We start from the raw sequence: 12,835 nt of genomic DNA on the forward strand, positions 1-12,835 counted from the left end.
GGTAGGGCGGTAGCGGTGAGCTGAAGAGCTGAGGGACTGCGCCCAGGCCCAGAGTTCAAGCCCCACCCCCCCCCCCCCAGCCCCACACAGAGAGGTGAAGAGGTGGGGAAGGATGAACATATGTATGGATTAACAGCTATTGGGGCATCTAGAGAGTGGCTTTGGTCTCTTCGGGAAAGCAGGTTAGACATCGCCCCCTCCTTATGTTCTGTGGATCAATGGGCACAATGGCAGGGAGGCCGGAAAGTATTCATCAACACAAGAAGACGGAACCCTGACACTAGCCCACCCTACCACCATGTTTGGACATGGAAGTATCCTCAAAATACAGGTCTCATGTCAAACAGGCATTGTGGCTCAAGCTCTCAGGCCTAAACTAATTTTGACGTTTGATGAACTTCAGTAAAGTTATTTTTTAAGCAGGCCCCGCCAGAAGGTCACTCTGAACTAACTCTAACCAGCAGAGACAGCAGTTTCAAAGAAAGTAATAAATTGCAGACTACTCCCCGTGATAACCACTGAGATATCCTGACCAGCGGCCCTTCAGCCGCCCTGCAGCTCGGCCGTTTCTCCTGGCACTAGCCAACCCGTTCATAATACAGCAACCCTCTGAGCTGACCCTGTGAAAACCTTGTACCACAGGACGTCTCTCCACCCGGACCGGCTGTGCTGGTGTCGGTTGTGAGTCCAGGCTCGAGCTTGCTTACTAGACTCTGGTGCTATTACATCGGATTGGGCTCGTCGGTGGTCTCTGGGGACCCCGCCATCTGGGCGCTACTTGAGCGGTGGAGATCTGTGACCCCGCTTCAGTGCCAGCCCGAGTAAAACAGAAGTTCTCGCCGCCGTCCTGCCCCCTGGATGGGTGCCTGGGTGCACATCAGCCTCCCTAGCTATAGAGGAAGTACAAGTAAGAGGATCAAAGTCCAGCCGGGCACAGGCGCAGCCACCAGCGAGCCGGTCGGCGCGGCCCGGACCCGGCAGGGCCCCGCGGCCCAGCCTGGCCGAGTCCACACCGCTCGGGGGCGGGGCCCTCCGCGCCGCGGCCTGCGATTGGTGGCTTCGGCCTGGGGGCGTGGTTTCGGGAGCTGCAAGAACCCGGAAGTCGCTGGGGACGCGCACGCAGCCCCCCCGCCCCCCCGGGCCCGCCCGGTCCTGTGATTGGACAGCGCGACCTGGGGGGGCGGGTCCCGGGGGTGTCCTTCGCCGGGTTCACGTCCGCGCCGCGCCCGCGGCCTGCCCCGTGCACCATGGCGGCCCTGCTCCTGCTGCGGCGAGGACCCCCGGGGGCACTGAAGGTAAAGGAGCCGCCTGCCGCCGCGGCGCGGTGCGGGACGGAGGGAGGCCGGGCCGCGGAGGGTCGGGCGCGCTGACCCGGCCTCCGGGGCGGACCCGGCCGGCCCGCGCCCCGCGCCCCCTGCCAGCCGCGGCCACCCGAGCTCTCGCCCGCTCGTGGAGCGGAGACGCTTCCCGACACGCAGGCACTTGGTTGTTCCCTCCGCTGGATCGCGGTATAGGTGGCGAGGCGGGCTGGCTCTCCTCCATCCGGCGTCCCCCGTTCTCTCCCGTCCCGGGAGCCTGGCAGGGCCTGGCCGGCGCGGAGGCCCAGCAGCCGCGGGAGTCGGCGTGGGGACGGACCAGGAGCGAAGGGCTCCGGCCGCGCGGGGCGCTCGCCCACTGGAGGCTGAGGTCGGAGGGTCGCCGGGACTCCCGGCTCGTTAACCTCTGGGGCGCGGAGAGGGAGACTCGGCTCCGGGGGCGGGCGGTGGCCGTGCGCCGGGGAGCTCGGGGACGGCGCGCGGGCGCGCAGGGCAGGCCCGGCCGACAGAGCACGCAACAGAGTGGTGCTCCGAGAGAGGGCTGGCGTCCTGTGGGGCGGGACACTGCGCTGGAACGTGTCTGGAGCCCTTATGTAGCCAGTTCGTGACAGCGCCTCTGCTGCGGGACTTTGTGCATTGTTTTGCAGGAGAGCAAAAACACATTTTGTAGAATAAGGGGACGTTAGAGACAAGTGCATATTGAATAGGAGAGTGTGTGTGTGTGTGTGTGTGCGTGCGCGTGCGTGAAGTGCATATTGCATAGGAGAGTGTGTGTGTGTGCGCGTGCGTATGTGTGTGTGTGAAGTGCATATTGAATAGGAGAGTGTGTGTGTGTGTGCGCGTGCGTATGTGTGTGTGTGAAGTGCATATTGAATAGGAGTGCGTATGTGTGTGTGTGTGAAGTGCATATTGAATAGGAGAGTGTGTGTGTGAAGTGCATATTGAATAGGAGAGTGTGTGTGTGAAGTGCATATTGAATAGGAGTGTGTGTGTGTGAAGTGCATATTGAATAGGAGAGTGTGTGTGTGTGTGCGTGCGTGTGTGTGAAGTGCATATTGAATAGGAGAGTGTGCGTGTGTGTGCGCGTGTGTATGTGTGTGTGTGAAGTGCATATTGAATAGGAGAGTGTGCGTGTGTGTGTGAAGTGCATATTGAATAGGAGAGTGTGTGTGTGTGTGAAGTGCATATTGAATAGGAGAGTGTGCGTGTGTGTGTGTGAAGTGCATATTGAATAGGAGAGTGTGTGTGTGTGCGTGTGTGTGTGAAGTGCATATTGAATAGGAGAGTGTGCGTGTGTGTGTGTGAAGTGCATATTGAATAGGAGAGTGTGTGTGTGTGCGTGTGTGTGTGTGAAGTGCATATTGAATAGGAGAGTGTGCGTGTGTGTGTGTGAAGTGCATATTGAATAGTAGAGTGTGTGCGCGCACGCGTGTACGGGATCTTGACTCAGGACCTGGGTAATGCCCCTTACCTTTTTTGCTCAAGGCTCACTAACACTCATCATTTGAGCCACATCTCCACTTCTTTGTGGCTAATTGGAGATAAGAATGGAATGGAGGGGCCGGGAGTTTGGCCTAGAGGTAGAGTGCTTGCCTAGCATGCATGAAGACCCGGGTTCGATTCCTCGGTACCACATACATAGAAAAAAGCCGGAAGTGGTGCTGAGGCTCAAGTGGTAGAGCTCTAGCCTTGAGAAAGTCCAAGGACAGTGCTCAGGCCCTGAGCTCAAGCCCAGGACTGGCAAAAAAAAACAAAACAAAAAAAAGAATGGAATGGACTTTCCTGCTTGGGTTGGCTTTGAGCTATAATCCTCAGATCTCAGCCTTTTGAGTAGCCAAGTTTACAAACATGAGCCACAGGTGCCTGGCTAGGAAAATGTCTTTAACCCAGGTGTTGATTGGTTATGTACTATTGGTTTGTCCTTGAACTTGGGTTTTTTTTCTTGAAACTTTTTGGGACTGTTCCATCTTACCATTCATGTAACAGTATCATATCTGTATATAGTAATCTTTTTTTTTTTTTTTGCCGGTTTTGGAGTTTGAACTCAGGACCTAGGCAATGTCCTTGGGCTTTCTCAAGGCTGACACTCTACATCTGAGCCATAGCACCACTTCTGGCTTTTTCTATGTGTGTGCTATAGAGGAATTGAACCCAAGGCTTTGTGTATGCTAGGCAAGCATTCTACCACTAGGCTACACTCCCAACCCCAGTAATAGCTTTGATAAATGGTTTTACTCTAAATATATGTGTTTGTTACCTTTTGTCAGACTGTACTACGGGAAGCACGGGTGTTTCAAGGACTTACTTCAACAGCTCCTCTCTGTGACAAGGTGAAGAGTGAAACAGAGCTGCCATCAAGTTCTAAGGAAAGTCCATCACAAAGTAAGATTGTAATGGCACCTGCAAGGGACAGCCTTCCCAACATGGAAATGAGTTTTCCTGGCAAGCAATGTATGGTTCTTCATTTTTGTAGAGGCCAGATTACAATCACACCTCACTCACTAAGATTGATGACAGATTCTAAACTAAACACATCACTACTGTCAAAACATTTGACTCCACATTAGCTCCACAGTGGTTTTATCTGTACCTTCCAAATGCTGTCAGGTTCCCTAGCAGTCTGTGATCCTACCACAGATCCAAACTTCTGTGAGGTTGTGAGACAACCCCCCACCCCCAACCACACACACATATCCCTTACTTTCCTTCCCTCGGTTCTGACTTTTTTCTGTCTCCTTGAGACTTGACTGTGGTTCTCAGGTTTGCCTCCTGTATTGTTTCAGGGTCATGGAGGGAGTTAGGAGCAGGCTCTACACTATGCCCACTCTGTGCCCACATGTTGCTGACCAGGGTATCTCTATACAATATTTAACTTTCATCATTGGTTTTCCTTTCTGGTTTGTTTGTTTGTTTGTTTGTTTTGCCAGTCCCAGGGCTTGAACTCAGGGTCTGAGCAGTCTCCTTAGGCTTTCTCAAGGCTCTACCACTTGAGCCACAGCACCACTTCTAGCTTTTTCTATATATGTGGTACTAAGGAATCAAACACAGGTCTTTGTGCATGGTAGGCAAGCACTCTACCACTAGGCCAAACTCCCCCCTTTTTTTCTTTTTCATTTTTAATTTACCCCAATGATGCCAGGATAGCCTACCCTCACCACAGGAAAACATAAATGTAATAGCATGTATTACTGGGGCCCTGGATGAGAACCAGGGCCTCAGTCAGCCTGCCTGCATGTTTTTGGCATTTGTTAAGCGTTCAATGGTAAGTGGTTCTTGGATTTTATTACTAACAATCTTTTGATCTCTCGACGCCCATCGTGAGGTTTGAACTCCAGGCCTGGTATGCTTCCTTTTGCAGAGATTGCTGTGGGCCCAGAAAATCACAGTGTGCTGGGAGACAGAACTGATTTGGGCAGCTAGCATCTGTCACATTGTCCCGGAAAACCAAACGAGCTAAGGCACAGGCAGGGGATAAGTGTCCTCCTGACTGAAGGACTCGTAGCGTCCCCACAGGGATGTGGTTTGCCCTTTTGCTGTCCAGTGGCCCCATTCCTGCCCATTGAGTGCCGACGTGGTGTGGACATGGGTTGTGGCACTAGGTGGTGGTGGCGGCACTGTAGGTCAGCCTGGCAGGCTGCTCCCCGAGCCACAAAGGGTGGGCAAGGCCTGCGTCTCCACCAAGAGAAAAATGTATGCTTGTCATCTGTTAGCCTTTGTGTAGCTAGTATGAACAAAAGAAATGGTCAGGCCTTCTTATTTCATACAGTAAAGTTGGCTCACTCTTCAGTTTGGCCTTGTGCTTGCTATGCAAGCACTCTGCACCTTGACCTGGCCACAGACCACAATTCTTTGCTTGAATAGCCAGGACCAGAGTCTGCCTATTTTTGATGTAGGGTCTTCATACCTTATTTCTGGGTTGACCTCAAACCTTAATTCTTCTGGCCGGGAGTTTGGCCTAGTGGTAGAGTGCTTGCCTAGCGCGCACGAAGACCTGGGTTTGATTCCTCAGTACCATATACATAGAAAAAGCTGGAAGTGGTGCTGTGGCTCAAGTGACGGAAGAAATTCAAATGACTTGAAAAAAGTCCTTTGAATTTGTTTTTTCTTTTGCCTGTCCTGGAGCTTGAACTCAGGGCCTGGGCACTGTCCTTGAGCTTTCTAAATGCTGCTACTCTACCACTTGAGCCACAGCCCCACTTCTGGCTTTTTCTGTGTTTGTGATACTGAGGAATGGAACACAGAGCTTCGTGCATGATAAGGCAAGCATTCTACCACTAGGCCAAACTCATGGCCCCTTTGAAGGAATTTTGTGCGTTCTGATACCAGGGCTTGCCTTGCCTTTTCTATCCATCCACACCCTTTTTCCCTGGGACTGGTGCTCTACCGTTGAACCATGCCTCCAGTCCACCTTGTCTGCTGGTTAATTAGAAATACTCTTTTGGACTTTTCTGCACAGAAAAATCATAATCATCAGATCTCAGACCCCTGCAGAGCTGGGGTTACAAGCCTGGCTTGTAGGACTTTTTATTTTTTATTTTTTTTATTTTTATTTTTTGCCAGTCCTGGGCTTGAGCTCAGGGCCTGAGCACTGTCCTTGGACTTTCTCAAGGCTAGAGCTCTACCACTTGAGCCTCAGCACCACTTTCGGCTCTATGTATGTGGTACCAAGGAATCGAACCTGGCTCGCCGTGCATGCTAGGCAAGCACTTTAACCACTAGGCCAAACTCCCAGCCCCCTTGTAGGACTTTTTTTAGGGCAACTTTACTTGAATTACCTGTCTCTCCCCCAAATCCTTCTGTTACCTGTATGCGTGTGCCCTCCTGAACTCAAACCAATATTCCATCTGTATTTTTGCTCTTTTTCTTCAGAAAGTTGAACTTCTGAACTTTTTTAATATTTGCAAAGCACCAAATAATTGAGAGATTTTAACAATTGAACAAGTTATACATTTATCAAACTTAAATAGTTACCTGAAAAATACCTTTGTTATAGTTTTTCTTCGATTTGGGTGACATAGTTTAAAACTAATCATCATTGGGCTGGGAGTTTGGCCTAGTGGTAGAGTGCTTGTCTAGCATGCACCAAGACCTGGGTTCAATTCCTCAGTACCACATATACCACATAGAAAAAAGCCAGAAATGGTGCTGGGACTCAAGTGGCAGAGCTCTAGCCTTGAGAAAAGCCCAAGGACAGTGCTCAGGCCCTGAGCTCAAGGCCCAGGACTGGCCAAAAACATAAACAAACTAATCATCATCAGAGGAGCCAGGATTGTGAAGATGGAGGTGTGGCTGTGAGGCCACCGTCCCAGTCTGCACAGAGGAAGGCGGGCTGTCCTCTCCTGCTGCTGTCCACTCGGGCACCCTGTCCGCGGTGGCGTGCATGCTCACTGGGGTGTGGCTTCCTGCAACCACTTGGGTCACACTGAGGACATGTAAATGATGCCTTGACTCGCCGTGTGATGTCTATGACTCGAACCTAGAGAGTTGTCTTATTAACTATTAAAACCATGATTCCTCTTTATGCCGTTTCCTAGATGTAGTGCAAGCGAAGGAGAGGGGCCGGCCACGAGCCAGCCACACAGCTACCGCGCCCGCTGCAAACCTGTCTCCACCTGGGTCCCCCACCACGGCGGGGAGTAAAGGCCTGGTGGCACCCAGCCTCCGCCTCGCTGGCAGTGCGCGGCTCACGGAGGAAGGGCTTCCAAGACCTCCATCAAGAAAGACCTTGGTAGAGTTTCCTCAGAAAGTTCCCTCTCCCTTAGGAGAGCAGGGTTCTGACTCATCCTCATCCTCATCCTCATCCAGCGACTCGGATTCCGAGTCAGATGAGGAGAGGCTTGCCTCAGAAGCTGCTCCCCAGGTGGTAAGCAAAGGCCAGAAAGGGTTCCCCAAACCAGAGGCATCCCACTCCTCTAAGAACAGAGCCCCAAAGATCACAGGATCCACCAAAGAGGAAACCAAGACACAGAGGCCACAAACACATGCCACCGACCCAGAGCAGCCTCTGCAGCCAAGGAAGAAAGGACCCCTTGGCACCAAGGCCATGCCCACGCCCAGGCCTCCAGCTGACGAAGAGGTTTTGAAACAAAACCTAAAGGAAGAGCAGTTACAAAAAAGATTCGGATCCAGCAAGACAGAGAAGACAAGCCAAAAACCACATGAAGTCAAAGAAATCTCGCCTGACCATGTGCAGCGCAGATTGTCTGCAGCACTCAGCCCTGAAGCCACGTCACAGATGGAGGAGACCGAGCCCACAAGGCAGCTGCCAACCACTGCCTCTGGGACCCAAGGCAGACATCTGAAACCCAAAGAGACAGTGCCTGGACAGGAGGCCAGAGAAGAGAATGTAGGAAAGCTGGAGACTGGCCTCCCGGAGGCCAGGGAGAAGGCAGGGGTTGCCAGGGTCCCGCCAGGCAGCTCACAGGCAGGTCTCGTTCAGGAGGTCTTCGGTGAGAAGCCAGCCGCTCCGAGGCTGCAGGGGGGTCCCCAGGAGACGGTCGGCACAGACCCGCCCACAGAGGACGCCACACAGGGTACTCCGCGCCATCCCCGGGTGGCTAGACTACAGAACCATTTTATATTCTTTGCGCTTAGAATCCTCATGGCTAGGGGCCGGGAGTTTGGCCTAGTGGTAGAGTGCTTGCCTTAGCATGCACAAAGACCCACATTCAATTCCTCAGTACCACATACGCAGGAAAAAAAAAAAAAAAAAGGCTGGAAGTGATGCTGTGGCTCAAGTGGCAGAGTGCTAGCCTTGAGAAAAGCCCAAGGACAGCGCTCAGGCCCTGAGCTCAAGCCCCACAACTAGCAAAAAAAAAAAAAAAAAGTCCTCACGGCTACTGTGATTGGCCTGTGTCACTGTCCTGGCTAGACAGAGGGGTCTGTTATAGACAGCACTCATCTTTGTACAGGGTCCCAAAATTGTACATTTCCATTGAAGTAGTAGGGCCAGCCCTTGTGCTCTAACTGCCTGGAAACTGGCAGTTTAGCCAGTGTTCATGTCACGAACATGCTAGCTACGTGAGGAGAGCCTCAGGCGGCTGGCGGAGGCCAGCAGCAGCAGGGGAGGGCAAGTTCACAGGTAGGACCCGGAACAGGAGATCGCCCACCTGGGCGGCCATGGGCTCAGTGCCATCTTCCGTTGCTGGGAACAGTGGCTGTGAAGTACTTCTCAGGATCACACTGTCCCAGCGCGAAGACAGCTTCTGCTGCGGGATGTCTGCTGGCTGCCCACGGCAGGAGCGCTTCCTTCTTAGCGTCTGTGTCCTTTGGATTGCATCCTCCTGTGCTGCTACTTTCATTCTTCCTTTCCTTGGCCGGCCTTGTCTAATTTGTATCACCTGGTGTGTAATTGCTCCTGGCTGCAGGACGCTGACGGCATTTGTGTTTCCTTCCTTCTCCATTTGCTCCCTTTTTCATTGATAGGCAGAGCCAGCACTTGCCTTTCTGATGCTGTTGTTTTCCGTCTTACTCTCAGAGAGCCCTCAGGAAAAGACAAGATTTGGGGATTTCTAGATTGCAGACCTTTTTGAAATAAGAAATGGCAGGGCTGGTATGCAGCGTGAAAGGCCCTAGGTTCTGTACCCAGGACAGCAAATTAAAAAGAAAAAAAAGCCGGGTGCGGTGGCTCATGCCTGTAATCCTACCACTCTACCACCTGAGCCAAAAAAAAGTTTCTCTTTTTCTCTGTCACAATGGTAACCCTGCCCCTGCTTCCCCCAGGCATCTTTTTTTGGGGGGGGGAGTCATGGGGCATGAACTCGGCCTGGGTGCTGTCCCTGAGCTCCTTGAACCAGGCCCCGCTTCCCATTTTCTAGTGGTTAGTTGGAGATGAGTCTCAGGTCCAAGACCAGGCGTAGAAGTAGGTGTGGCTGGCTCATCTCCCCAGGAAAGCCACACCCCTGGGTTGTCCACGGGGAGGGGGGGAGTGTTCAGAGCTGAGGTGTGGAGAGGAGAGCAGGTCCAGCACAGCCCTTTCCTGTGTCACCTTCTGTCTGCACCTCCACCTGCCCTCGTAATAACTTTCCTTTCTTAATCGTCAAGGCCATACTCGTCGCACTGATTTTCCACTAGTGCCTCTACTTTTGCTTTTGAGGATCCGGGGGGGGGGGGGGCGTTTCTTTTCTGATGAGGCCCCTGTGCCGCAGGCCGTCTGCGAGACCACTGTGGCCACGCTGGCTGTGGAAGCTCTCACCTGCTGCTCTTCCCTCCCCAGGTCCTGCACAGGCAGAGTTCACCCCGGAGCCCCCCGAGCCATTTGACAACACCACCTACAGGAACCTCCAGCACCACGACTACAATGCCTACACCTTCCTCGATGTCAACCTGGACCTCTCCCAGTTCAGGCTGCCGCAGCCAACCTCTGGACGCAAGTCCCCTCGGCACTGAGCGCGGAGGCCCCGGCACTGGGCCATGAGGTCATAGGCTGCGCCCTCGTGGCGCTCTTCTTACCGCTTCAGTAAAACTCCAGTCAGCAAGCTGAGTGTGTGGCATTGGTTTCCTCTCGCCAGGTCCAGCGAGCCGGTGTCGCAGGGCCCGCCAGTTATCCACCCTTAGAGCACTGAGCTGTGCTGCAGCACCCCTCAGTTAGGTCACTGGCGTGGCGGGTGGACTGATGCATCCACTTAGAGCATGCCCACACCTTTGCTCCGTGAGGTCCTGCGGTGCAGAGCCAATGCTGTAGAATGATGAGCTGGAGCGCAGTTTGCTGGTGTTGAGTGCAGTAATGCAGGGGTTGTGCTCTTGGAATCGTTGCTTTCCAGACAGGGAGCAGTCACTTAGTTCGTGTATTTGATGGAAACGTGGGGAAGTTTTCAGTACGACAGGACTCAAGCCCTCCTGCCTGAAGCCTCCTCCAGAGCTAGGATTCCAGGGATGCATAGTCTTGCCCGTGAAGTGGTAGCAATGATTCCACGCAGACCAGGAGGGAGCGTGGTGGGTCAGGGGCCTGGGTTAAAAAGCAGGAAGCTCCCACGAGGCAGTGACTTTGACCTCTCACCTTTGGGGTGGTGGTCAATCCTCGGAGGCCTCAGAGCCAGGCACCCAGGGGACAAATCCCTGACCCTTAGCGATGACGGCAAGATCCAGCCTTGTCTGCTCACTAGAGGCCTCGGCAGCCTGAGGTGAGCTGCCTCTGCCCCCCAATCCCTGGGCCATAATGAACCTCTTCCCTTACATATTACCCAGGCTTTCAGAAAACTAGAACACAACGGGGCCTCAGCCCGTGCTGGGTGCCCTGCAAAGCCTCAGCTTCAGAGGCTACAGCTGTGTAACAGAAAGGCCCCTCACTGCCACGGGGCCATGTGTGCTCAGAGCACCTCAGGAGAAGAGGGCGCAGGCCCCCGGCCTCCCCGCAAGGCGGACTGTTGGACTCCAGTGAAGATACGTCTCCACAGGAGCAGGGCACAGGCCTGTAATCTCAGTGCATGGAGGTGAGGCCAGCCTGGCTACACTATGACATCCTACCTCAAGAAAGGAGGGGGAGGATAGGAAAAGGCTTCCTCTAGTCTGGCCCCAGCCCTGGGCATCTGGGAGGGGCGGGAGGAGGCTGTGCCGGGCTGCCAGCACAGCTAAGCTATGTGTGGCAGCTCTCCTGTCAGGCTAAGGCAAGTCGTAGCCCTCCTGGGCGCGCTGGCACTTCAGCAGGGCCTGGTCTTCCCCCTGCCTTCAGTACCCAGCCTTTCTCCCTTCCCGCTGGGCAGCTGGGCCCCTCCAGACATCCAGAGCTGCCTCACGAGACTTGCTTGCCTGCAGGCCAGAACCTGGCAAAGCCAATTTCCGTCACACCCTCACTTTCTGCATGGCTCCCGCTCCCTGCACTCTGATTTACTGCTGCCATGGCTCTTGTGGTTGCTAAGGATTTGATGGCGGAGTGTTCCTACACATTTAAAGTTTTCAGTTTTTGAATCCAGTATTGGAGTTAGTATGCCATTAGGAAAAAGATAAGTACAACCAAAGTACATTATTAGTGGGCGACGTGGCTCACACCTATAATCCCAGCTACTCAGGAGGCTGCGATCTGAGGATCGAGGTTCAAAGCCAGCCCTGGCACTAAAGACCAGGAGACTCTTAACTCCAATTAGTACTAGGAAAGGGGAAGTAGGGCTGTGGCTCAAGGGTTAGGGTTGTAGCCTTGAGCTGAATTGCTTAGAGACAATGCCCAGGCCCAGGGATAGGATGGTAGCCTTGCGCTGAAGAGCTCAGAAACAGCGCTCAGGGCCAGAGTTCAAGCCCCATGACTCACAAAAGAAAAAAAAAAAAAGTACATTATTGTCAATGTAATTGTAGACATCTGGTTAATACATAATGCACAAGTCTGTAATGGATAGTTTTCCTCATAAAAATTTCAAATGCCTCGCAGCTGTGCAGCCTTGGACTGAGACAATGACTCAGAGGAGTGTGCCAGAGGGCCCCCCCCCCTCGCACCGGGGACATCCCTCACTGTCCACTGGGAGACAGTGACAACCAGTGAAGGCCAGCTGGGAGCACAGCAGCCCTGCCTGCTGGACTCCGTCTGCACTGACTTTAGCTGACTTCTGTTTACAAAGTGATTGGTTTCCTGCCTTCTTCCTCTTCCTTCTCTTCCTTTTCATCTTTCCCTGCCTCCTCTCTCTCCCTCCCTCTTTTTCTTCCCTCCCTTCCTTCCTTCTTTCTGTGACAAAAGCTTGGGTGGAACCTGATCGGTGGCTCACACCTGTAATCCTAGCTACTCAGGAGGCTGAAATCTGAGGACTAAGGTTCAAAGCCAGCCCCAGCACAAAAGGACCTGAGACTAATCTCCAATTAACCTCTAGAAAACAGGAAGTAGGGCTTGGCTCAAGTGTAGGGCGGTAGCCATGAGCTGAAGAGCTCAGGGACAGTGCCCAGGCCTAGTTCAAGCCCCAGGACCAGGACCCACCCACACACACACACAAAAAAAGCTTGGGTGGTGGAGAATTAGCCATTTGAAGCTGGTGCCCTCCAGCTCCACCCTTACTGTGTTGGCAGCCTTTGGTCTCAGACAAAATTCCCATAAAGACTTCTGGGAGGGAGGTTTCTTTGGCTGTCCCAGGGGTCTGTGCTGGACTCTAGTCCCTGGGCCGGTGGCACAGCATTGGCAGAGTGGGCGGCTAGCAGACCACTTGTGTCCCCACACAGCCCCTCCCCCAACCCGGCCATGAAAGTGAATCTGTCTCCAGACCATTCTAGAGATTAGGTTGGAGTCCCCTGTGATACAATCCCTGTGCAATGGTTAGATCCAGGGCTTCTCAATGGTTAGATCCTGGGCCGGGTAAGGGTGGCTTCCTATCCAGACCATAATTCCTGCTAATGTAGAAAGTGTGTGTGTGTGTGTGTGTGTGTGTGTGTGTGTGTGTGTGTGTGTGTGTGTGTGTGTGTGTGTGTGTGTGTGTGTGTGTGTGTGTGTGTGTGTGTGTGTGTGTGTGTGTGTGTGTGTGTGGTTTCAGGGTTAGCCCTCACATCCTAGCCTGGCATTCAGGGTGAATTGGGTTGAGCCCTGACTTAGAGAGCTTTCCCCCACC

The 12,835-nt window shown here is 53.3% G+C and overlaps 1 protein-coding gene across 2 annotated transcripts; it reads left to right on the forward strand.

The window, feature by feature from the left end:
• The first annotated feature begins 1,189 nt into the window (after positions 1 to 1,189).
• Ndufv3 (NADH:ubiquinone oxidoreductase subunit V3) lies at positions 1,190 to 9,793 on the forward strand. 2 transcript variants are annotated; one of them, XM_090349739.1, is made up of 4 exons: positions 1,190 to 1,295; positions 3,584 to 3,698; positions 6,851 to 7,044; positions 9,532 to 9,793. In XM_090349739.1, the coding sequence occupies exons 1-4, from the start codon at positions 1,248 to 1,250 to the stop codon at positions 9,730 to 9,732; spliced, it is 558 nt and encodes a 185-aa protein (XP_090205865.1). In that variant the 5' UTR covers positions 1,190 to 1,247; the 3' UTR covers positions 9,733 to 9,793. The 2 variants fall into 2 exon arrangements, with proteins under 2 accessions (XP_090205865.1, XP_090205875.1); XM_090349749.1 differs by lacking the exon at positions 6,851 to 7,044.
• The last annotated feature ends 3,042 nt before the right edge of the window (positions 9,794 to 12,835 follow it).

Source organism: Megascapheus bottae, chromosome 1, assembly GCF_031878675.1.
Source record: "Megascapheus bottae isolate mThoBot1 chromosome 1, mThoBot2.hap1, whole genome shotgun sequence".
Lineage (NCBI taxonomy): Eukaryota > Metazoa > Chordata > Mammalia > Rodentia > Geomyidae > Megascapheus > Megascapheus bottae.